At 45.3% G+C, this 26,558-nt stretch overlaps 1 protein-coding gene across 1 annotated transcript; it reads left to right on the top strand.

Annotated features, from left to right (window-relative positions):
• Positions 1-207: 207 nt before the first annotated feature.
• Positions 208-21,634, top strand: npy2rl (neuropeptide Y receptor Y2, like). Its single transcript, XM_056300685.1, has 6 exons — positions 208-408; positions 1,694-1,826; positions 17,358-17,523; positions 20,723-20,876; positions 21,008-21,449; positions 21,495-21,634. Exons 1-6 carry the CDS (start codon positions 208-210, stop codon positions 21,632-21,634), a joined length of 1,236 nt encoding a protein of 411 aa, XP_056156660.1.
• The last annotated feature ends 4,924 nt before the right edge of the window (positions 21,635-26,558 follow it).

The raw sequence follows: 26,558 nt of genomic DNA, 5'->3' as shown, positions 1-26,558 counted from the left end.
ATAGGATCTGTATCAATAATGGGGGGCTGCTAATATAATACACAACCCCCTTATCCATTTCACTAACATTTGCAAATTCTTCCTTTAGTTGCTTCACTAATGATATTGTGTGTGTCTGTGTGTTTCTGTTTTGTCCTTTCAGGCAGTGAGTGTATATGTGTGTGTGAGAGTACAATGGCGTCACCTGCTGAAGACGTATGATTGGACATGGACGCCATCAGTCAAACTAACGACACGCAGGCCGAGATCCGCCTCTTCACCGCACCTGACGATGACCCTGGCAACCACGGTTACCGTGACTACGGCGCCAGTGCCGGGGTCAGCCCCACGCCACCGATACCACTGGTGGATGTTGAGGGAGCAAGTTTTCCCATGATTGAGGACAGCATCAAACTGCTGGGAGTTCAGGTAAAGGCAGATGGACGGACGGACAGACAGGAATTAATAAACACTTGGCCAGTTGTACTGCAGGTCCAACTGGCCAAGTGCCATTAGAGCAAATGTCATTAAAGACTTCTATGCCAAACTGCAACTGTATAGTTCAATGTTATATTCAAACTAATGATTCAGAGTTGATTACTCAATACATGCCTCACAGATAAACTCTGCAGAAGTTTTGAATATACCAATAAAAACTAGGTTTCTTGCTAAACTCTGCAGAAGTTTTGATTATACCAATAAAAACTAGGTTTCTTGCTATCCCCCCCCTTTTTTCTCCCCAATTGTATCTGGCCAATTACCCAACTCTTCCGAGCATCCTGGTCGCTGCTCCACCCCCTCTGCTGATCTGGGGAGGGCTGCAGACTACCACATGCCTCCTCCGATATATGTGGCGTCGGCAGCTGCTTCCTTTTCACCTCGCAGTGAGGAGTTTTGCCAGGGGGATGTAGCGCATGGGAGGAACAGGCACCCCGACTAACCAGAGGAGGTGCCAGTGCAGCGACCAGGACACATACCCACATCCGGCTTCCCACCCACAAACGCAGCCAATTGTGTCTGTCGGGATGCCCGGCCAAGCCGGAGGTAACACAGGGATTCGAACCGGTGACCCCTGTGTTGGCAGGCAACGGAATAGCCCGCTACGCTACCCGGACACCCCGGGTTTCTTGCTGTTCTGCAGGTTTCATAATGTATTAAGAACCCTGTGTTATCAATCACCCTCTAAGAGTCGTGATTTGCTGTGTCATTGATATCCACGTATTTATGACAGTTTGCAATATAAACTGTTTGATTTCACCCACATGCACATTTTGCTGTGGTATTGTCTAAGTAGTTACCAAAATAAAGGTAACTCCAACATGAATCATAGTGGAAAGATTGGCCATGTGCCATTAGACCACCATCCACCTCAGCCTCCTTGGCATAGTCGGCAGCCCTACCTGACAGATGCTACACATGGAGCATGAACGGATAGTAATTGCCTGATTAGGGACCACACCTGCAGTGGTATCTGTTATTTACTCTAATGCTGCTTTTACTTTGGCTGTTACCTGCACGTTAAAACGTCCCTTGCTTCTCTTGTTGAGTGTGACCCATAGTAAACCCAGAGGTGGGACAAGCTTCAAATACTTTGTCACCAACCTTGCAGACAGCTGATGGCAGGGAGCTCTAAGAAAAGTCAGAATAGATGCCGAGTGTTGTCTGGGACCCTGAAACGTAACTTCATGTTGGTTCTTCTTGTTTGGTATTCCAGGTGGTGCTGATCTTGGCCTACAGCACCATCATTGTGCTGGGGGTTCTGGGTAATTCTCTGGTCATCTATGTCATCTACCGATTCAAAACGTTACGCACTGTCACCAACTTCTTTATAGCGAACCTGGCTGTTGGTAAGTTTTTACTCACTCACACACACGCACACACACACACACACACACACACACACACACACACAGAGCTGTCCCTGCAGGTGCATTCATATCACACACACTTGTCAAGATTTTACATCTGAATCTGGCTGTTGATATTACTCATTGTTGGCAGGTAGCTGCAGTGTGTGTGCATCTGTGCACAAACACACACACACACAATGTCACCCAAAACCTGTCAGTTGTCATCGGTGCTGGAAAATGCGTTCCACGGTCTGGAATCAGTGGGCTCCCTTTGCTTTTTTGTTGTCTGTGTCATGGTGTCTGCCTGTGTATGCATGTTTGAGTGAGAGAGAGAGAGAGAGAGAGAGAGAGAGAGAGAGAGAGAGAGAGTGTTTGTGTATTAGTGTATGCCTGCATGAGTCTTTCCTTGTTCCCTTCCTTCCCTTTGTAGGTCATGCTGAATGATGACTCAAACATCTGTCATTTGGAATCTGCTATTTTTCTGTGACGGCCGGGATTTGTCTTCCCCAGAATCAGACAGGGGAAGAATTAGAGACAGAAAGATAAAGAGCTTTAGAAACAGAGAGAGGGGGGGGGGTAGAGAGAGAGAAGAAGAGGGGATAGGCACAAGAAATAAAATAGAGATAGAGGAAAAGAAAGGTGGGAGAAAAAAGCTACCCAGTACAATCGCAGACTTCCATCGTTTGCATCTGGGAGCTGCTGAGTGCAACCATATTCTTCTATCATTTTCTCCCGGAGGCTCCCCAGTACAGAAAAATCCCTTTACTTTTGACCACATAACAGCCTTTGAGTATAACGTTAATGAGGATATTGCTCAAGGGCACGCTGGTTGGGTTGAACACCTCATGGTGGCCAACAAAAGAAGACTGTAGCAGCTCCCATTGGTGAGTGCCAAGGGACTTCAGTTGTATTAGACAGCTGCAAGGTGTGAATGTGTGTAACTGTGACTAAGTGGCATGGCTTTGCTCAATAAAAGCAGCATGTGTGCTAAGTCTATCTTGCCCCGGATGAATAATGGCTAAAAAAAATTGAATATAAATTTGATGTAGGGCTGAAAAAAAATTTTTTTTTTGAATTTACTCATTTCATTTTCTGCCTAGCAGTAAAGTCAATGGCCTCTCTTGGTGCGGAGCGCATCACTTCGTTTCAGCACCGCAGGGTGTCGAGAGACAGAGTTACCACTTCTGTCTGATTTTCTCAGTCGCTGTTTCCCCATCACATCCCTGGCGTAAAACGTGAAGCACGCTGCGTTTGGTGCAGTCCAGCAAGCATATGGCTACTGATGTTGTCCAGCACTATTTGTCTGGTGTGTTACTAAACATAATGGCTGACAGTCTTCTTCTGGTGAATAGCAGGGGACTTTCTCTGCACCAGGAAGTTCCCTGTGGCCAATGCTAGAATGTGATGGTGGCAGAAGATTGGGTTGCAGGGCTTAGTTGAAAAATGAGCCCAGTGCATCAGTCAATCTTCCCCTGGATAGACGGATGCTGTAGACCTGCTCACAGAGTGTGTAAGACCTTAATGACGGCTGCAAATCAACATTTCCTTGAAGCCTCGTTCATCTCACTGATGTGCACTGGAAACAGTTGGGGGAGAGAGAGAGAGACGGGGTGGTGCGATGTGCTCATATTTGTGTGTGTGTGTGGTAGAGAGAGAGTGCAGAAAACGGATGTGGTGCCAGAGAAGAGGGTAGGGTGTGAATACGCGAGGGAGAAAGCAGGAGCAACGCGGACGGAGACATACAGAGTAAACCGTTAACTGAGAGTGAAAGCTCAAGAAAGACAGAGAGATAGGCAGGGGGGAGCAATGTGTGAGAAACAGAGGCAGAGACACATTAAACGGAGGGAGAGGGGAAGAGAGAGAGAGAGAGAGAGAGAGAGAGAGAGAGAGAAGGGCGATGGGTAGATTGATGTGATGTGAAGGGAGATGGGAGCACTGTTAGCCTCCAGGGAGAAGCATGAAGACGGCGGTCAGAAGGTTGTAGGCATCAATCTCTGTCCTGTAAAAACAGATGAGTAAGCTGGCAAGCAAATATTAAAAAGATAACCAAACGGACAAACTGAATGACAGGTGAACTTCCTGGGTTTGCCTGCACACACTCTGTTTGTCTGTCTGTCTGTCTGTCTGTCTCTCTCTCTCTGTCAGTCTTTGTAAACCTTGGTCATCAAGTTCTTCCTCTCTCACTCTCATCCTCTCTCTCTCATTCTCATCCTCTCTCTCTTTCTCTCTTTGCAAACCTTGGTCACCAAGCTCTTCCTTCTCTGGGATGAAATGCTTATGTGCTCTGCTCTGGCAACAAAACAGTCTATAGAAATCTACAATCACTGTTGTCAAAAAGATCAAGAGGGCCAAGCAGCAATGCTACAAGAATGACAATGAGGTGAAGGAGCTGTGGTGTTCTAACTCAAAACAGTGGTTCAAGTCTGTTAAAGCACTTATGAGGATGGAGGATGATGGGCGAGCTGTGGTACCACAAGACCCCAACACCTTGCAATGTGAGTGTTGGCCAAGCATTTTGCTTCAGTATGGGACCAAGTTAGGGCTCCAGACTGCGACCAAATGGTCGCATTTTTGCGACCATTTTTTGAGACAGTGCAAGTATTTTTTACAACTACTCGCACATTTGCAACCCCGCCTTTTTTTTTTCCAAGTTGAAAACTGAGGAGGGAGCGAGTTCGCCAGTGTAGGCCATTGTGTGAGAGGGGGCGGGTCCAGGACGGATTAGTCAACTGCGCGGGTCACATCATCTACACTCGTCGGTGTGTCTCGCTGTCATCGCATCTAACGTCACACTCAGTCAACAATGGTGAAACGAACCATTGACACATTTTTTCCGCATACGGTTCCTCTTGTACCAGAGCCAGGCCCTCTACAGCAACAAATTGCCAAGGTTGAGGAGGAAAAATCAGACGAGTCAGATTCAGAAGCCGTTGTGGCGAAAAAGGCAAGAAAATGTTTCCGACAGGAATGGCTGAGGGTTTTTACGTGGCTTAGATATTGCAAAAACACCAACACCATGAACTGTATCTTCTGCTCTAGATGTGGTCCAAAACATGCGGGGAAAATCAAGTTTGCCGAGGCAACCGGCACCACACAGTTTAAACATGATACGCTAGTTAAGCACAACAGCAGCTTGAAGCATAAAATATGCTGAGACAGATGCACTAATTAAACTGCATCGCCACTTCCAACAGCATTTTGCAGGCTGGAAGAAGCTACCATTCAGTCAGCAGATGAAGCTGAAATGATAGTAAAGTTACTGACCAGCGACCACTTACCTCTGTTTACATTTAATGTATTTGTTTAGTTGTGGTTCTTGTACTGTAATGGCAGTAATGCTACTGACCACATACCTTATGTTTACATTCAATTTGTCTGATTCAAAAAAGCACCATTTCAGTTAAAATGTGACATTGTGAACTTAAGATAAAACAGCACATTGTAATTTCAGTAAGTTGTCTATTTATTACCAAAGCATTTATCAGTAATACAGTTAAATTGGGGGAAAATGTGAATAATAGCGTTGCAGGTCGATTTAAGGTGTGCCCCTAAATTTTCTGATTGTGCTGCTAAAATTTTCAGTAAGGGGCTACTACAGTGCTCCTAGTCAAGAAAAGTTAGTCTGGAGCTCTGAAGTAGACCATACTATTCCATCTGAGGAGGATATTACAAGCTGTCAAATGGTGCTATACCCCTCCTGAGCATCGGGCAGGTTAAAGCCAGACTCCACAAAGTTAATGCAGGGAAGGCAGCTGGTCATGACTGCATTCCTTCTTTGATTTTAAAGACATTTTATAAAGAACTGGCGCCTGTGTTATGTGATGATTTTAATATATGTATCCAACACAGTAGTTTTGCAAACAAATGGAAAGAAGCTCTGGTCAAAGCTCTTCCCAAAAAACGCAAAGCCCAGCTTTCCGACTGGCTACCATCATTAGTCAGCAGTGTTGGCAAAGTGTATGAGGGGATGCTAAGGGATGCCCCTCTGGAGGATACAATTTCCAAAATTGCCCCATCACAACATGGTTTTATGGCTAATAGAACAACTGTCACTGCTCTGAGTCAAATCCTGCAATGCTTGCATGAAGCACTCAATAACAATCGTGAAATGGATGTTCGTGCTTGTTTTTGTTGATTTCGTCCATGCTTGTGACACAGCAAAGCACTGTCAGTTGCTTCATACACCTGAGTGATATGGCTGTCAGTTGCCCCCTTTGGCTCATTGTGAGGAGCTATCTGAGTGAAAGAGCAAAGGGTGCTGTAGGGTTCTTCTATGTCTGATCCCTGTGTATTTTGAGATGGTGTCCCACAGAGGGGGCTATTGTCGCCATTGCGCTTTGTCATTTGCATCAACAGCCTGGATTCACATCTGCCTCCCTCTGTTATCCCTGTTAAATATGCCGATGACAATCTTGGAGCTCCTGATGGGGTCTCTACCTGGCCTGACTCAGAAGGCCTTGGATTCTGTGGTTGAATGGGGACAGGAGTTTTCACTGGCAAGGAATGGAGCTAAGACCATGGATATCGTAATCAGTGCCAGAAGCAAGGTCAACATTCCCTCTCCTCCGTCTCCACCTTTAAATTGCTCGGAGTTCAGATATTATCTGATTTGTCATGAGATGCCCACATCAAGTATATGCTCTCAAAGACACGGTCAAGGTTCTATTACCTCATGTTTGTTTGTTTGTTTTTTTATGAGTTTGCAGATTGAACATCTCGAATACCAAATCAAATATAATAGGCTTGAATTGCTACAATCCATGATTAACTTCCAACCAAAGTTGGAATACTCCTCAAGTGACTTTGTTACGGGAGATGCAAAGTCAAGGGATGGCATTAGCAACAGCTACCAACATCTGCGGCACAGGAAGTGGGGGAGGAGAGCCAGATTCCCAGTTCGGCTTAGCCATCGTACACTAGTATAATATTGTCCAACGTTTGCTCCCTGGTTAACAAACAAGATGAGCTGAATATCCTCATACGCACTGGACAGGACAATGCAAACTGCTCCATGCTGTGCTTTTCGGAAATTGGCCGAAACCCAAACATTCCAGACTCGACACTACACAAACAGGGCTTTTCCCTGCACCAGGCTGACCACACCGAGGACTCAAACAAATGGAAGGGCAGAGGTATGCGTTTTTATATCAATCAGAGGTGGTGTACAAACACTAAAACTCTATCAAAATCATGCTCTATGGAGTTACAGTCACTTACCATCAAGTGCAGACCCTTCTACCTGCCGCAGGAATTTTTCTCCATCATACTGGTTGCTGGCTACATTCCACCGCAAGCTGGGGTGTCGGCTGCTTCCCAGAAGTTTGCAAGCATCATCATAGATTTTGAAAACTCGCACCCGGGTTCAGTGGTGCTGATACTCGGTGACTTTAACCATGTCAACCTGAAAAAGACCCTACCAAGGTTTAAACAGCAGATCCATGTTGCCACCAGGTATGACAAAGTGCTAGGATCAATGTTACAGTTTGATCTCTGCTGCATTTCATTCCATGTCTTGGGCTCCCCTGAGACAGTCTGATCATAACATGCGTTTTCTAATCCCCAAACAGGGTCCGAAATTAACTTTTCGGCTTACTGGCTAAGGGGACTGGTAGGTGAAAAAATCTACCGGCCAAGCATATTTTTTACCGGCCAAAATAACTAGTAGCTTTTTTTGTGCCATACATATGTTTTCAGTACATATCAATGAGAGAATAAGGTATTGTGTTGAATAAAAGCTTTTAAAAATGTGACAAGAGCAGATCTGAAGCAAAAAACATTTTTATGTAAAATTAGTCAATGGTTAAAAGATAAAATGTTACAAGTATGATTTCATGTTTTATTTGCAGTATTATTATAACTACTCGAGTGCTCCACATGCCCATCCCTAGTCCCAGACTAGTTCTCACTCTACAGCAGCCACTCTCTTTGCACCGTCCATGAAGTCTGCCCTCCTGCTCCTGACAGAGTCTTGGTGCCACAGATCAACAGCACTGGTTGGGTCATACTCCCTGATCTCAGGAGATGACGGCTTCACCATCAGTAGATCCGAGAGTGTGTCTGAGTTGAGGTTGGACCACCAATCAGCTTTAAGCTGTTTCATGGTGTTGAAGCTAACGCACGGCTAACGTTAGTGCAAACTAAGTGTCACATACTAGTGCTAGCTGGCTAACGTTAGCTACAGCCAGCACTTTCTTTACGCTGTATACGGATATTTTGAGATGACGACTAAATTCACTTATTCGCACATCCATTCGAAGTCGGAGAGTGGTCTTGCCAATGGCATGCACAGTCCTAAACATGTTCTGCATTTTCATGCTGGTCTGCTTGGACATGGCTATTAGCGCCTTTACGGAGGATGTTGCAAGGAGAGGCATTCATACAGGTAATATGACATCTGGAGGCCTCATGTTCCTTGATGTTTGCTACCTTCATTATCTTGTTACAGAAGACAAATGAATTGCTACGGTTTTTGGCATACTGGCGACAGACGGAGCAACTCATTATCACCAGGGTTGCCAACCCTCCCGGATTGGCCCCAGTCTCCCGGAATTGGCCCGTCTCCCGGACAGCAGCAAATCCAATCCAGGAGATTTTTTGACCATCTGAAATTTAAAATTGTGTTAAAATTGATATCAATGGGTTTACTGAGGGCGAGTCTTATTATGAAGACTGGTGCTGTGATTTTTAAACACTTAAACCAATCATGCGCAAGCGTGTACATGAGGGCTCCGGGTGACGCTGCCACACGCACCAGCTGACGACGTTCATGTCGTTGCTAGTCTACAGCCAACGTTAGCTAGTATTGTCGCTACAGAAAGCATTTTATAGTTGCAATTAACGTTAACCAGAACCACAGAAAAAGAAATATCTTTGTCATTTTCAAGACAAGTGGTGCGAGGAAGAGGGTTTCAAAAACTGGGTATGAAAAGTTGATGACATTACCGCTGAATGCACGCTGTGCCGCCATAGTTATAGCGAGAGGGACAACAGGCCGTTGTGTGTGTGTGTGAGACCCGTGGGTTGACATAGCACATGGCTGTGTAATGGGGAAGAGTGGGGGGGTGTAAATTTTTGTGATTATATTTGTTCTCTTGTACCGTGGTGACGCTATTTATAGGTTGTCGTGACAATTCTGGTCTGCCGAACACACAGAATCCCCCCCCCCAAAAAAAAAACAACAAAAAAGAAAATCTCCCAGAATACAGTGAAGTCATGTTGGCATCCCTAATTATCACGGTCTGCATTTTATTCTTTTTTTTCCGGTTTGATGGTGGTTTCTTCCTCCTCTTCGGGGCATGGTTGTCTTTTTGATGGTGGTTTTGCACCTTCTAAATATCGCCACATAACTGGTGTTGCTCGCTAACGGTAGTTAAAAGAATAGAGCAGGCTAGTACCGAGTTTGACGGATGCTGCTGTCATTCCTCTCGAGTGTGTGTGTAATGTTACCTGCCAGTAGCGTCTAGCAACATGCTAATGCACTTTGGTTAGTTTCTGTTATTGTTGTTGCTATGTTATTGCTGTTGCTAAGGAGAGAGAGAGAGAGAGAGATGGGGGGGATTAAGTGGTTTTTGTTACTCGCCATGTGGCGGGTAGGCTTCTGAGATTTACTCGCCAATCAGAAAATCTACTCGGATTTGGTGGGTGGCGAGTGTTAATTTCGGACCGTCCCCAAGTGTCATCAAAAATTGAAACGCACAAAACCAAGTACTAGGGTGGTTAAACAATGGTCTCCCCAGGCTATGGAGAGGCTTAGTGACTGTTTAGATAATACAGACTGGTCTGTCTTTAAGGAGTCATGCCATGACTTAAACGATTAAAGCGATATTGTTATGTCTCATTTCTCCGAAATTGTGTGCATTGCATCCAAGACACTGGCTGTGTTTATTAACAATAAGCCATGGTTCCGCATAGAGGTTAAAATGTTATTTAGGAAGAAAAACTATGTATTCAAGAGGGGCGATGGAGAATGCTACAAATCCACAAAATATGAATTGGAGAGGGAAGTGAGGAAGGCTAAGGCCAATTACAAATGCGAGCCGGAGCTCCAGGACAAGGACAGCAGAGGTGTGTGGCAGGGACTGCAGCAAATTAACCAACTATATGACCAAACACTCAGCCTGTAACAATGCCCCAAAGCTTCCCGATCAACTTAATAAATTCTACTGGCATTTTTATAAAACCTCAACTCACCAACAGAGTCTGCTTCAAGTGGCACCTTTTGTGATTGGAGAGCATGAGCTCAGATGTCTGCTGTGCAATCAGAACAGCAAGAAAGCTGAAGGCCCCGATATTGTGTCCTCAGCCACTTTAAAACTGTGCTGCTGCACTTGCTTCTGTTCCGACTTGTATTTTTAATTGGTGTATCAACCAGTATGAGTTGCCAGCTTTCTTTAAATCTGCAGTAATAATTCCTGTGCCTATGAAGCCAGTTGTAAGCTGTTTAAATGACTAGAGGCCCGTTGCCTTAACATTTGTTGTAATTAACGTTTTTTGAGCGTGCAGTATGTAAACATCTGTCCAGTGCTGTACTAGATCCCAATCAGTTTGTGTACAGGTCAGTGGATGATGCTGTATCTCTCCATCTCCACTCCATCCGGCAACATCTAGAGGAACCTATGCTTGGGTACTGTTCATTGACTATAGCTCAGCTTTTAACACAATAATACCCAAAGGCCAAAAGTCCTCCCAGGTCATCCTCTGTGTGGAATTTGCATGTCCTCTCTGTGTCTGCGGCAGGTTTTCTCCAGGTGCTCTGGTTTCCTCCTCCATCAAAAGAAACATGCATGTTAGGGTTTATACTCCTGTCTGTGCCCCTGACCAAGGCAAAGGGAAAAGAACTGGAGTTGGTCCCTGGGCGCAGCATCAAGGCGGCAGCCCACTGCTCCCTAGCAACACAGATAACAGCTAGGATGGGTTGATTTGTAGTAACTGAATTTCCCCAAGGGGATTACTAAAAGAAACTTAATTATATATTGTGTGGTTTTATATTTACTGTTGAGCACACTGAAACAAATTCCAAATCAACTGTAAAGTTGATATGGCATTATTGACTCTCGAATCTTCCATGTGACACTTTTTAATTTTTTTATTATTATTTCTAATTTTTCCCCTTATCCCACCCGATGGCATATGGCAGGAACTCTTGTCGAATAACTCCCCTGGATCACGTTTCCACAGGAAGGAGATAGTCGTAACACCAGCATCCTTCAAACTGGGGTCGGCTACTCGCTATTTTACACTCTGAAGCCTCGCATGGATTGCATTACCTTCAGGGCACGGAGGAGACGTAAGGAGAATGCTTTCGGTTGCTTGGCTGCAGGCACCCTGATGGGCCAGAGGGGTCACTGGAGAACGACGACTCCCCGAACACTACACCGATCTACACCCACTATCCCTCGGGTAAGGGTGGCCTAATGAATGCCTTACCCCGTGGACGCTCTGGCCGCGAGTCTGGGAAACGAACCTCCCAGCCACATGACGAGCGGCTTGCAAGAACGGCGGTTTATTCTGCTCGGCCATCAGAGCGGCATTCTAAAACAAATACACCTGACCTTCATTCGTCCAATCCTTGAATTTGCAAGCCCAGTTTGTGGTGGGCTGACAAAGGCCTCTCTGAGGAGCTGGAGAGGGTACAGAAACAATGCTACAGGGTCATTCCATCTTCTTCTCTTCCATCACTGAGTGAAAGGTGTGATTAGGCCACCCTGCATACCCTCACCAACATACTCAAACAGTTCATCCTCTCTGCACGGTTTCCTGCCTGCAGCCTCAACACCCACTTGCTCGCTTCGTTGGCGCAGGGACTTCGTAGTGCCCATGACTAGAAACAAAAGACATGAACTGTCCTTTATTTCTTGTGCTCTTAAATTGTTTTATCCATCCAGCCATTATCCAAGCCACTTAACCCAACCAGCATCGTGGGATGCTGGAGCCTATCCTAGCAGTCATTGGGCGGCAGGCAGGGAGACACCCTGTACAGGCCGCCAGTCTTATCACAAGGCCGACACACATTCACACCTAGGGACAATTTAGTATGACCGGTTCAGCTGACTGACATGTCTTTGGACTGTGGGAGGAAACCGGAGCACCCAGAAGAAACCCACGCAGACTTGGGGAGAACATGGACACGCTACACAGCGGATGACCCGGGACAACCCTCAAGGTTGGACTACCCCGCAGCTCGAACTCAGGATCTTCTTGCTGTGAGGTGACCACGCTAACCACTGTGCCACCATGCCGTAAATTGTTTCATAAATGACCTATTTATTTTAGGTTTTATGGTCTTAATTTCATGCTTTTGCTTACGATGTTATGTTTGACGCATTTCAGGATTCACTGTTTTTATGCTGCTGCACCCTGCCTTGTCAAACTTTATTAAATGAAACTTGATAAGGATTCATTGAGTCTCCTGCTATGGCAAGCCAAAAGGGTCAATAGTGCCTGGAAAAAAAAAACAGTTAGAAAGGGCAAATTTGACTGTCGGCTAGTCTGGCTTTAAAGGGCAGAGTTAAAGGCTGTGAGCAGAGTAACTGATCCACACTGTCGATTTTTTTTTGTTTAATATGGTGTAATATATTAAAATGGCAGAAAATAAGAAAGTCACTTGATTCAATGTGTTATTAGACAGGTAGTGTGTATGTTTAGTTAGACTGGCTGCACTCAAAAATGTTTTTGCAAATGTAGCAGACATCTATGTATGTCTCAAAATACAACCTGCATACTACACACTCATTTACATCAGTTAGCATGAGTTGTATAGATGAGTAATATGGGGTTTTGGACACAGACCTCGTTTTTTTGTTTCCTTGTTTTCATATATTTTGCCTCTTACCCTCAATATTTTTTTTTCTTTTCCCCATTTCTAACTTCCTGTGCTTCTCAGTTTAACTTCATCTGCACGCATAGGTGGCAATAGGGCATCGGGAAGCTAAATTTCCTTGGATTCTCATAAGTCAAATTTGGTTTAACCCAACAGCTAGACTGGCACTTACAAATAAAAATCAGAATCAACTTTACTGACCAAGTGTGCTTAAGCATACAAAAAAATCTAATTCTTACATATATCACACACAAGAAAAAACAAAAAAGAAATGAATGGAATAATAAATAGAACACTAGAGGTAACTATGTGTAAACAACAAGGTATGTCACAAATGTACAGAGTTTTTTTATAAATGTATTTCTGATTTTTCCCTTTTTTCTCCCAATTTAGTGGCCAATCGATCCCTATTTTAATTCAAACACCCACCCTCGTACTGCATGCGTTCGCCAACTGCATCTCTCTAGCCGGCAGTCTCAAAGGAGACCGCCTCCCCACTTTCGTGACAAGGCGACTCCAGGCCGAACCACTGTTTTTTGCGACACACCCAGAGACGCATTCACGTGACGAACACAAGCTGACTCCGCCCCCCTCCCGAAGACAGCGTTGCCAATGATTGCTGCTTCATCGAGTCTGGCCATAGTCGGATCTGACGAGACCGGGGTGCGAACCCCAGTCCCCAGTGTGCAACTGCATCGACACAAAGCCGATGTTTAGACCGCTACACCACCGCGGACCCCGAACCACTGTTTTTTTTCCCCGACACACCAGAGACGCATTCACGTAACGAACACAAGCCGACTCCGCCCCCCTCCCGAAGACAGCGTTTGCCAATGATTGCTGCTTCATCGAGTCCGGCCATAGTCGGATCTGACGAGACCGGGGCGCGAACCCCAGTCCCCAGTGGGCAACTGCATCGAGACAAAGCTGATGCTTAGACCGCTACACCACCGCGGACTCCAAACAAATGTAGAGTTTTGTTGTGGCTGAATAATTTCTATGTTTATCTTGTATATAATTATCCATCCATCCATTAACCAAGGCGCTTATCCCTACATACTTGTTATAATAACAATAACAACTTATAAACAGAAAGTCATCTTGCTAAAATACAACTCAATGAATCTTATTAAAATGTGAGCGTTTCAATCAAAATTGCAATCAAATTTCCTATTAGGCCTAAGCTGTTATTATTGCTGGTGTCATCAAACTGAGATGGTGCAGCAGAATAACTCCATTCATTCATCCTGGGGTCAGTTTGCCTTTACCACTCAGAGATGTTATGTTATTGTTTAAGAGGACTAGTCATACATCTCAGAATGAAAAGGGCGTTTGCATGTGCCTATAAACTGGCTGATAAGACAGAGGATCTCAAACCCATATTTATTATAACCTTTCTTCCCACGGTGCAGTGCAACTGCCGCTGTGGGCAGATTGTGGTCGCTCGCTCACTCACTCACTCATGGACAGCCTGAGACATGCTTGGTAGGACGCGCTCACAACTCGCATCAGGTGCGCTGTGGGTCTGGACGATTTCATGCTCGTTATTTTGCTAACACATTATAGACATAATTCATAGTGAGTTGAAAATGAAAATGATCATAGCTTTTTCCACCTCAAACGTCTTGGGTATTACAACTACCAGTACATCAGCTACGAAACAAAACGAACCGCTATGAGCATCCGGGTAGCATAGCGGTCTAGTCCGTTGCCTACCAACACTGGGATCGCTGGTTCGAATCCCCGTGTTACCTCAGGCTTGGTCGGGCGTCCCTACAGCCACAAGTGAACGTGTCTGTGGGTGGGAAGCCGGATGTGTATGTGGGTATCGCCGTTTATGTCTGCATGCACGCATAGCATCCCATTGAAAACAGGCAGGGCAAACTTTGAGAAATCCCAACAAAGTATGTCAACTCAATTAGACTCTAGTTTTTATTTTTGGCTAATGTGATTTGCCTTATCTTAATGCCCTTATCCCAAATTATACATCACAAACTGACATTCAGTGGCCAGAGCTTTGCCACACTGCAGCCGTGAGCGACATGTTCAACTTTTGCCAGGCCAACTGTTATTAAAAATTCACATCTAATTGGCTGGAAGATATCGGATTATACCAGCAACGGCTGGTGTCGGTTAAGTCCTCACGGCTACAATTCGACTGACAGCTTGATAGATTCAGACTGTGGTTGGACAGTCAGCAAACATAAAACTACTCCAATTACGAATTCAGTTGTCACCATGCCAGCAGCTGAATAGGCTGGTTACCCAAAATACAGGAAACTTGCAATTTTCACGATGTGGTGGTTAAGCTAAATTTCAGCCATTTAGCTCAGGGGTCAGCTAAATGGCTGAAATGTAAATGATCCTCTGTCTGTCAACACTGGTTTTGTCTACAGCTTTGTCTATATGCTCAGTGAGTGATGTCATTTTTGGCTCTTCTGGCCCATTTTCTGGTTGTGATACCCTCAGCAGATGGTGTCTCTCTGGATTTGGAACATGGCTGCAGGTTAGCAGTTATTCTGACTCCTGAGTCCTGGTGTGACATTTGGCACAAATCTTCTGGTTTAGAGACATTTATTGGATTTGTCCCGTCTTTCTCTCTCCATTTTTGTTTCAAACTCTAGCTCTTCTCTTTCTTTTTCTGCCTTTCTGTCTTCGTATTGGTTCTGTTTCTCTCTCTCTTCTCCATTTTTCTTTTCACACTATCTGACAGGTTGCTAAGATGTGTTGAAGCTAATTTGGAGAGAAGATGACACCTGTCCTTGCGAGAATAATTGATCTGCTGTGCCGTGTTCATTCAACTATGCTGTTATTCTTTTCTTCATCATACAGTGAACAGTTTAGCTTTATTATTTTCACTAATATGCAAAACGATTTACATATAAGGCAAAATAATTTGAATCAAACTTGTCCCGCTCTTATTTTCTGCCTCTGTCTATTGCAGTGGTTCTTTCTTCTCTCTTGTATCACTTCTACCATCTTCTTGTTCTCTTTCTTTCTGTCCTCTGCCCTCTTGAAAGTATGCCTAAGTAGCGGGTTCACCCATCAAAATTTTGTAACCTACAAAAAGACTCGCAGACCGATTGCCAGGAGTTCAGCCCACTTTAGTCGAGCGGTGCAGTACACCCCTGGATCGAATCCCTTAGCGCAGGGGTGGGATAAGCTTGGTTACATTGGTGGCAGCGGTGGGATGCGGAAGTGTCCAGATCCTCAGAAGTCTCTTCGGAGCACGGGAATAATGAAGCGAGAGGGTGACTACTGTAACCTACAAAAAGACTCACTGGCCCTCGACTAAAGGGGGCCGACCCCCTGGCAATAAGCCAGTGAGTCTTTTTGTGGGTTACAATTTCAGATGTCGAGTGTTTGAGCTAAATCTCCTGCATATCCATACGACCTCAAGTGGCATGAACTTAATCTCAACTGCTCCAGGAGTGCTGCACTGACTGGTCAACCCTGAAAACTATTTGATGATCAATTCCCTTCATTTAATTAACTAGTTTTCAGACAAGGGTCACAGAATTGACCTTTCGCAAAGTACCGCCCCAGAACGGTGCTTGTCCAATCCTACCTTAGCAACGGTCCGTCAAGCTTTCAAACACACAGCAAAATGCTGAAACGGTGTGCCTATGGGATCTGCAAATTGGATACTAGATATCTGAAAAGTTTGGTGGGGGTGTAATTTTCTTTCTCTTCCTGAAACCCAGAACGCAAGAAGCGCAATGTCGGCAATAGATTTCGCAGTATAGCAGACCCCTTGGCCAGCTTAATCCACCCAAAATCAACAAAAATACCTGTCTGCTCCAAGCTAAGCTTGCTACTAGCTATTATTGATAGCTAATACACATAACGAATTATTACGGTTACTTTTACCCACACAATTCACTGATTTCTTCCTTCATGTTTTGGTGTTTTCCGACTACCTCCTGGATAGTTCTGAAATGCTTGACAGGCATAGCAACAGTAACTATGGGGGTTGGGACTTTGTGAAAGGTCAATTATTGGCTTTTGCACTCTTTCGCCTGTACCATAGCCTCTCTAGAGAAGCGTATCAGTAGGGCACCATCTTGACCAATGAGGCTAGACCCCTCTCTTTTACAACAGTTGTCTATAACGCTATCATTTGCATTTCATATGTAGGATCCCTGGCAAATTTTTACGAAATGTTTTTGCCAAAGGGTGACGTTTTCACTGAAAAATTTGTTCTTTCCATTTTATCGATGCTTGTAAACAAAAGTACTGTGGGTGTGTGAATCTGAACTTGTGCTTGCCGGATTTTTTTTTTATATATATGTAATTGGGACTTCAACTGGCCAATTTTGCTGACAGCATGATGTTCCATGGTTTTATGTTGTCAGTGCCTCCATATTTGGCATTTCAAATTGTCCTATTTCAAACCGATAGACTGCTCTGTCTCCTAAAGTATATCTGTTTGTACTTTCAAGAAACACTTGGTAAGAGTGCCAGATTTTTGGATTAGATTAGAATGAAACTCCAATTGTCCTAACTGGAAAACTTGATCATAGTAGCACTAGGTGAAGGATGCAGCCAGCATGAAAAAAAAAGAAGCATATAAACAAGCAAAAAGAAAAGAGGATTTATATATTTTTTATATATATATATATATATATATATATAAAAAAAATTAAAACGTCAATGTGAAAGTACTATTAAGCTTATTCTTCATGTCATTCTGATTATCTCCCCCCTAGCTGACCTGTTGGTCAATACCTTGTGCCTGCCCTTCACCCTGGTCTACACCCTGCTGGGGGAGTGGAAGTTTGGTAGTGCCCTCTGTTTTCTGCTTCCCTACGCCCAGGGGCTAGCTGTGCACGTCTCCACGGTAACGCTCAACGTCATCGCCCTGGACCGTCACAGGTTAGTGTTACCACGAGGTGGCTGTTGGTAGTGTTGTAGCGGTATATATATGTGTGTATATATGGTAACAATTTACATTAACTACATTACACAACACATTCATTACACAGCTACAGAGTCCGTAGATATGCCATGACTGATCCAGTATGAGCCATAAAGGTGTTATTCATGTTATGAGTCCACCTTGCAGTCTGATAATTATGTTAGGCCAACTGACTGCTTTTTTTGCCTCCACTAATGTCTTCTGTTGCTGTATGCTTGATGATTATACCATACCACATCTGGAGTGCTGAATAATAATAATAGGGCAGCATGGTGGCGCAGGGGTTAGCGTGGTCGCCTTACAGCAAGAAGGTCCTGGGTTCAAACCCCGGGGTAGTCCAACCTTTGGGGTCATCCTCTGTATGGAGTTTGCATGTTCTCCAGGTCTGCATGGGTTTCCTCCCACAGTCCAAAGACATGTAGGTCAGGTGAATCGGCCATACTAAATTGTCCCTAGGTGTGGATGTGCCGGCCCATCCAGGGTGTCTCCCCGCCTGCCGCCCGATGACTGCTGGGATAGGCTCCAGCATCCTGCGACCCCAGCTGGGATAAGCGGCTTGGATAATGGATGGATAATAATTAATGGATTACGTTTATCTAGTGCTTTATCTAAACACCCAAAGCACTTCAGAGTGGAAAGGAGAAACTCACCTCAACCACCACCAATGTGTAGCCTTGTTACTACACACTGGTGGAGGTTGCGGCAGAACGCTCACCACATACTCGGTCAAGATGAGAAGTTGGCCATTGTGGAATGCATTTTCCAGGGCAGGTGACAGATTTTGGGTGACAGTGCGTGTGTGTCTTTTCTACGTTTAGCAGATGTATATACCCTGTGCTCTGACCAGGGAAAAATACACATTACTCCTACCTCCCCGCTTTTCATTGGTTGCACTGAAGGAAAGTCTCACCTACGATACCAAAATATGATATAGTACATATAGATGTAGTTTTCCCTCTACCGTCTGTCATACACCCATGGTCACAGAAATGGGAAAACCCGGTCACTTGCAAATGGATGCCCTCCTTTCCCACAGCACAGCCGGGCTGACTGATCCCTCAAACATCAGCAGTCAGTGTCGTTAAAGAGATTTGCGTGGGCGTTAAGCGTGGTCAAGCATATAATTTATGATGGACAATGTCAAATTTACATATAATCGTCTGTCACCTCACAGACTGGCCTTTGCAGCTGTCCTGCTATTACAGTCCTACTAACTGCATTTAACAGGAACATGGCATTTCTGACACACTGGTATTACTAATAACAAACATTTATTTTAATGCTCAACACAGCACACCACATCAGTAATTGGAGTTTAATTTCTGAAAATGAGACTTCCACTTTTTCTTCTAAAAATAATCAACGATACAAATTAAAGACACATCATGATACTCATGATAGGTTTTGAAAGTATTTTGTTGAAAAAATGTTGGGACTTTCACTCACTTGAGAAATGAACATGACTTTGATGAATGATAAGATGACTTTCTAATTTGGATATTGGGGCTCATGAACTAAAGTTTATAGCTGAAATCATCACTTGAACACAAAGGTAATATATCAAATTGAAATCACTTTGAGAATCAAGTCAAGTTTATTTGTATAGACCAAATTCACAAGGTAGTGTTGTGTTGTGCAATATACAACAGTGGGCGGCGTGGTGGCACAGTGATGAACGCGGTCGCCTCACAGCAAGAAGGTTCTGGGTTCGAGCCCCAGGATAGTCCAACCTTGGGGGTCGTCTGTATGTTGTCTGCATGGGTTTCCTCCCACAGTCCAAAGACATGTAGGTCAGGTGAATCGGCCCTGTGATGGACTGGCGGCCTGTCCAGGGTGTCTCCCCACCTACCGCCCAATGACTGCTGGGATAGGGTCCAGCATCCCGCGACCTTGAGAGCAGGATAAGCAGTTTGGATAATGGATGGATATACAACAGTAGGATATATGACACCCTCTAGCCTCGGACCCTAAACCCGAATGAGGAAAAATCTTATCAGGAAAAAAATATGGGAGAAACCAGGAACAGCACCATATGAGGGACCCCTCTTCCAGGACGGACAGACATGCAACAGGTGTCATCCATCCATCCATTTCCCGAACCACTTATCCTGCTCTCAGGCCTACATGTCTTTGGACTGTGGGAGGAAACTCACGCAGCCACGGGGAGAACATGCAAACTCCACAGGACCTTCTTACTGTGACGCCACCGTGCCGCGCAAAAGGTGTGAGATGCACAAAAATAACTCATTATAATGTTACATCATCAGTTACACACAGAGCAAGGTAATGTAGAATACATACAGTTTATGCATAACATTTAGCAAATCTGTGACCATCAAAGACAACGTCAGAAGCCTCACAAATGCAGTGAGGAGCCGGAGGGACAAACCCAGCTCTTCTCAGTGGGGCCCTGCAGAGAGAACAGACTTCACATACACACCAGAGGCAAGGCAGACTTCCACACAGCATTCACACAGAGAGAGAAAGACAACAAGAAAAGTGATGAGAGTGATGCCGAAGGTGTCATAGCTAAAACCAATATTATCAGGCAATTTTGAATCTCCACGAGGGTGGGACTGTGACAGAGGGAAAACAGGACACTGCAGAAACAGGCTGTGGAGTCATCAGGCAGCTGAAAGAGAGAGAGAGATGATCCATGGTCACCAGACAGTCCCCATAGAGGAAGAAAAACTGTCCTGGAATGGGGGAAAGAGAGAGAGCGGGGGGTGCACAGCATGTCCTCAGAGATACAAAGACCAATGATTCCTACCTTTTGTGGTATATCACTTACCCAGCGGTGCAAAATAGATACTTATGCCAAGAAACCGTAATGGGTGTTGTTTTGAGACATTTGAAAGCCCATTCACAGCATTTTGCCTTTTTTTTTTTTAAGCCATTCAGTACCGAACCCTGAAAAACAAGCTAATCTCACTGCGGGGAGTAAGCAGTAGCATGTCTTTTTCCACTGAAAATTATGAGCTGGGAAGATTGGGCACCCAGGCGTAGATGGAGGGCCAAGAGACCTTCTAGAGCATTTCAAGGGCATGATTAAATATGTACTGATCTTGCATTTAATCGCCTGTTTTAAAGGAGACGTCTTCTACACGTGGCCAGGTCAAAGTGATTGCGATGGTGACATGCTTTTGTGCGTTGCAGGTGTATCGTGTACCACCTGGAGACGCGGATGCGCAAGGACGTATGTTTTGGCGTGATAGCGCTCACCTGGGTGCTAAGCGCTGTGCTTGCCAGCCCTCTGGCTATCTTCAGAGAGTACGGCCCCCTTACCCTGAAACCTGGACACACAATACTAGTAGGAAAACACACACACATACACTGATGTGGATGGCACTAATGAAAATGATAACATACATATATAGACATTTAAGGAATATTGTACTGTGTTCTGGGGGAGTTCATCTACCTCTCTCTCTCTGTGTAAAGGTGTGCATGGAGAAATGGCCTGGCAGCAACACGGACGGCACGGTCTACAGCATCTCCATGCTTATCCTGCAGTATTTTCTGCCTCTGTCCATCATCTCCTTCGCCTACGCCCGCATCTGGTCCAAGCTGCGTGGCCACGTCAGCCCCGCAGCGGCAGTGGTGGGCGGGGGTGCAGGGGCGTCGGAGCGCCACCGGAGACGGCGCAAGACCACCAAGATGCTGGCCACCATGGTGGTGGTATTCGCTGTGAGCTGGCTGCCCTTCCACGCCTTCCAGCTGGCCACAGACATCGACAGCTCGGTGCTGGACATGCGCGACTTCCGCCTGCTCTACACCGTCTTTCACGTGGTGGCCATGTGCTCCACCTTCGCCAACCCACTGCTGTACGGCTGGATGAACCGCAATTATCGCGCTGCCTTTCTCGCCGTGTTCAAGTGTCGGGGCAAAAGAGCGGGGGGAGGAGTGGGGTGTAGAGGAGGGGGAGGAGGAGGAGGGGAGCGGGGGAGAAGCGGCCGGCTGGACAGCATTCATCCCGTGGGGGTGGGAGGAGGAGCGGGGAGGGGGAAGATGAAGGTGCTGGAAGCACAGGATGTGGTGTCCACCCACCTGAACGCCACAGACGTTTAAGAGCGAGAGAGCAGAGAGGATAAAAGAAAAGATGATGCAATCAACAGAGAAAAGATATGGGGACGAAGGAGAGGAAAGCAATTATATGATTGAAGGGGGATGAAGCAGAGTGGGAGGGATCTGTGGAGTGAGCGAAAGGAGGCCTGGGCATTTGAGAGCCAGAGGGAAAAGGGAAGAGAGAGAGAGTTCAATGATGATGATGACTGACTGGTGAACTTGTGGTCTTTTTTTTTTTTTCCTCTCTCTTAAACAAATATGTCCTATTTTGGAGCATAACTCCTGATTTTGCCACCAGGTAATCTGAACACTGACTATTTCAAACAAAAACCCAGAGCCAGACTTTGAGTTATACCACATTCTGAATTTACTCTTATGCTTCACCATGAGCATTGAGCAGACGAGGTTGTCATACACCTTTCTCACAAACCCCTCTGCAAGACATAGTAGGGCTGTTAATGGACACACTAGCTGGTTGTCTGGCATTTAAACCTCTCAGTTACGGTTTGGTGACGGGACAAATCTCCTACTGCAAGGACTGTAACGGCTACACGCACGACAAAAGATTTGAACTGTTTACCCTCCATTTCTATCCAGCTAACTGGAAGAGTATGATATACGATTGAACATGGGAATGAAGCGCATGCTAAGGAGGAGGCCAAAATGGACTCCCATCACCACAACACCGGGGCCAAGATGGCTGGACATGGGACGGGAATGCATGATGCAAACTTTATGAAATCTCTGATGGTGTTGCATGAAAGACAGCCGTATGTTTCAACCTGCCCCCCCCCCTTCTTTTTTAGATGATTTACAAGAGAGAGAGGCAGATTGAGAGTGAAAGAGCGAGGAGGGAAGTTGTGGGAGGGGAAAAAACAGCGAGATGGAGAGGTGGCCACAGAGAGAAAAAAAAAAGTGAAAATATCAAAATAAATGATGTGGATAAACAGCAAGAGGAGCGATGGGGGGGGGGGGGGCAAGAACCCATTATAAAATGAGATGGAGTGAGTGGAAGAAGGATATGAAAGAAAGAGAGTTGATAGGATCATGACTCAAAATAAGAGCATGTTCCCGAGAGAGATTTAGAGTGAACAGAGCGCTCTTCACGAATGGGAGGGAGAGACGGGGAGGTCAAGCGCGATTTAAAGAGAGCAGACTCTCCTCTGGTAATGAGCGAGAGAGTGTGTTTCTCTCCGAGTGTGCGAGATTGGAGGGGCTGCTCATTGGAGGCAGGGCAGAAAGGAAAAGAAGAGAGAATCTTTTCCACAGACGGTTGTGCACAAAACGACTTCACGTGGCGATGCTGCCATCTTTGTCTTTTCGTCTTGCCACTCTGCTGATAACGAAAGCCGTTTGTCACGTGACGTGATGAAAACCACGTGACCAACCGCTGCGTTCAGATGCTACAGGACGTGGTCTTGTTTAGACAACACACGTCTGTGTTGTCAATGTGACCATGTGCTGTGTGGATGAAACGGGGATTTAAGTGTTCACGTCAACCAGCGGAGAGGCATTTGAAGAAGAAGAAATGACACTGACCATTGGAAGAAAAAAACAAACAAAACACGATTGCTCAAATGGAAGTTAAACCGATTTTTAAGCATAACGTTGTTTAATACCTTTGCTGAACAAAAGAGCGGCGAGTGTAAGAAAGGAGTAATTTGTATTATTTTACAGCTCTTTCTGCTACTTGTATCTTATATATCGTTTTACTTATTCAGAGGAAGGTTTACGTCAAGGTAGACAGCCCAATTTTTAAAGATAGTCGGTAACGGGATAACATTTTCGTGTTTTAAAGTCAGCTCAGTTATGCCATTAGACAAACGCATTGGCAACTTCGTCGAGCGTATGTCACCTGTATAGGAACGAAACCCACCGTTAGCAAAAAGGGGTCGGGGCACCTCCCATCACACATCCATCTGTTTAAACTAGGCCTCCGACATCTCCACAAGACTCAGCGGTATTACAGCACCACCCACCCATCCTGTCATCTGCATGGCACGTACATTTACAGTTAATTTGCAGACGGTATGGCCACGATAACAGTGTACCTGCTGACAATACGATGTGTTGTTGCTAATGGAGACGGTGCGAGACGTTCCATGAGAAGCAAACAAAACCAACGCTATGCACGTATACGCATATATATGCAGGGGAGGCACACGGAGAAGTGGAAAATCAATGGTCCATATTATTTTGATGGTGTAATGTAACATTTCCGTTTTGCTCATTTCCACAAAGAAACCGGGGTCATACGTCAGTTAATGATCATACTCCACGGAGCTGGCAGGAATTCAGGTCAAGTTGCTTTTTAATTGGCCATGTCTAAATTAGGATCACATGCAATGAATCTGACCTTCATAGAGTTCTCTGTTACAATAAAAACATGTACACAGCAAGACAGGAGAAGTGCAAGTGAATAAAGGGTCAAGTATACGGTTAGATATCAAAACTAACGATAACATGTCTTAAGTACAAATGCATTCACTGTCTTGTTCAAGAACACTTAAATGAGGGGGGGGTACATGCTAATGTGGAAGCTTGCATGCAGGTCCTCGGGGTGGAGGGTTCCACAGACTTGCCATCAATCCTAATACATCTCTTGTTGATGATTTCCAAAGCTGGGATATTGTTGGCTTGTACGATTGTTCTCAATAAATATGCCACCAAACATACAACCTTTTTATTTTCCCCCACCCACTAAATACTTGCTAAGGTCACCCAGAGGAGGCTGAAACATGCCTTTACGTGAGAAGAAAGACAAGGGGATACACCTGTCCAGTCCTTCACAGGGTAAATGCACACACACATTTACCCACACACACCTCAAATCATGCCTATGGGCAATTCAGAGTCTGCAGCCCATGTAACATCCATGGATTTAAGCCTGTAGGGGGAAACTAAAGCATCCAGAGGCGATTCACGCAAACTGCATACATAAGAGTCAAACCCAGACCCATCTGTTTCCCTTTCAAAAGCAAGGACACCACCAACCACTGCTATGACCGTCAGCACATATAACACGGTCCATTTCAACCTTTATTTTTTTCCTCAAAACTTTAGAGGCGTCACCATCCTAACATCGCTGTATTTGTGTTGGTTATGAACAGATATGCAAAGGAAACGCTATTGAGCTCTACAACCATGCTCCAAAATGGGACCCAACCGACGGCTAAGATACAACATTGAGGAAACCCTGATTATTACTTCCTACATCTAAGCATGTGCTTCCGTCCCCGTGTGTGTGTGTAAGTCTTTTAAGAGCCGAGCAAAAAGATATATTACAGATGATCCGGGGGGGAGGGTCCCCCAGAGATGAGTAAATGTAGACTTGTTTGATTTTACTCGGAGATGGTGTGTTCATTTAGTATGTGATGGCAATTCTAACGTGTTTCTTCATCAAACTTCACAACACGCAGATGCTGCTGCTGGCCGCTGTTTCTATAAGCAAAGGTGTTAAAATGATCCATGGCTTTCATCAAATATGTGTTTAAGCACTTAACCTAATGTTTTGTTGTTTGTCCAAGTGTCGGTGTCATTTTTTTTTCCAAATGGGGGAACTCTCCTGTTGGAGGGATGCTTCTAAGTCGCGACCTCCGCTTGTCCTCATTCCCGTCTTAGGATGTGAATCATGTTCTCATCCACAGGAGCTCGCCGCGAGTCAACAGGGAAAGGCATGTTTCTCAGTCTGTTAACCAAGACCTTTTGCTAGAGGACAACGTGTCTGACGACCCTGCTATAACACACACACAGGTGGAGGTGCATAAAAACAGTCACACACAAATGTAAACACCACCTCTGTCTGTGTGTGTGTGCTTTGTGTCAGCATTTTTGTCTTTGGGCGTTTATGCACAACTACCTGTTTGTATCTTTGTGTGTGTACATGCATCTCTGTGTGTGCCCCTCTCTCTCTCTCTCTCACACACACCGCCACAGAGACACACAACCTCTTAGCATGTTCCCCTTTCATTTTTAGACGTTTCACCACTCAGGAGAGCTGGGAGGAGGAGGTCAGGGCAGGCTTTATTTAGTCACTGTTGTGATGGGTCCAGTGACCTTGTGTAAATCCATGTGATGACCGTGGTTAGTGTGTGAAAATGTTAAATGACCTTAGAGCCAAACGCCATGTAGGCGCACATGCCCATTAACACAGACAGGCAACGACACGTGCTGCTGATGCACTCGGGCAAAATTTGCACGGACTGAATGTCCTGACTCGAGTCCCACTGCTGCATATGATATGATGATACTACGAAGCTGCAAAGCTTGACTCTATCAGACATTTGTGGTAAGATGCTGTGCTGAACAGGGCAACAAATCGTGCTCATTATAGCAGGATAACAACTCGTGTTCAACACTGCATTAATAACAACACATAATAATGTTTACCTACATAGCACTTCTCAAACTAGAAATACAACCGCAGTTTTGCAGATGTGTCTGATGGACTGAATTCAGGAAACAGTTTTATTTTTTTGGTCAGACTTTGACCTTTCAAATTCAACAGTCGGGGAGCATCTGGGTGGCATAGCGGTCTATTCCGTTGCCTACAAATATGGGGATCGCCGGGTCAAATCCCTGTGTTACCTCTGGCTTGGTCAGGCATCCCCACAAACACAATTAACTGTGTCTGCGGGTGGGAAGCCGGATTTGGGTATGTGTCCTGGTCGCTGCACTAGCACCTCCTCTGGTCGGACGGGGTGCCTGTTCAGGGGGGATGGGGAACTGGGAGGGAATAGTGCGATCCTCCCATGTGTTACGTCCCCCTGGCGAAACTCCTCACTGTCAGGTGAAAAGAAACAGCTGGCGACTCCACATGTATCGGAGGAGGCACGTGGTAGTCTGCAGCCCTCCTCGGATCGGCAGAGGGAGTGGAGCAGAGATGTATTATAGTAGAACTGGATACCAGAACTAAAAATGGCGCCTG

Source organism: Lampris incognitus, chromosome 20, assembly GCF_029633865.1.
Source record: "Lampris incognitus isolate fLamInc1 chromosome 20, fLamInc1.hap2, whole genome shotgun sequence".
Classification (NCBI taxonomy): Eukaryota; Metazoa; Chordata; class Actinopteri; order Lampriformes; family Lampridae; genus Lampris; species Lampris incognitus.
Note: the sequence above shows the minus strand (reverse complement) of the source record. Positions and strands in the feature narration are given on the sequence as shown.

Excerpts from the sequence above, each read along its gene's own strand:
- npy2rl (XM_056300685.1), top strand. The coding sequence starts at position 208 with ATGGACGCCATCAGTCAAACTAACGACACGCAGGCCGAGATCCGCCTC. Across the intron at positions 20,877-21,007 it reads AACCTGGACACACAATACTA|GTGTGCATGGAGAAATGGCC; the intron begins GTAGGAAAACAC and ends CTCTGTGTAAAG. Across the intron at positions 21,450-21,494 it reads CGCCGTGTTCAAGTGTCGGG|GAGGAGGGGAGCGGGGGAGA; the intron begins GCAAAAGAGCGG and ends GAGGGGGAGGAG.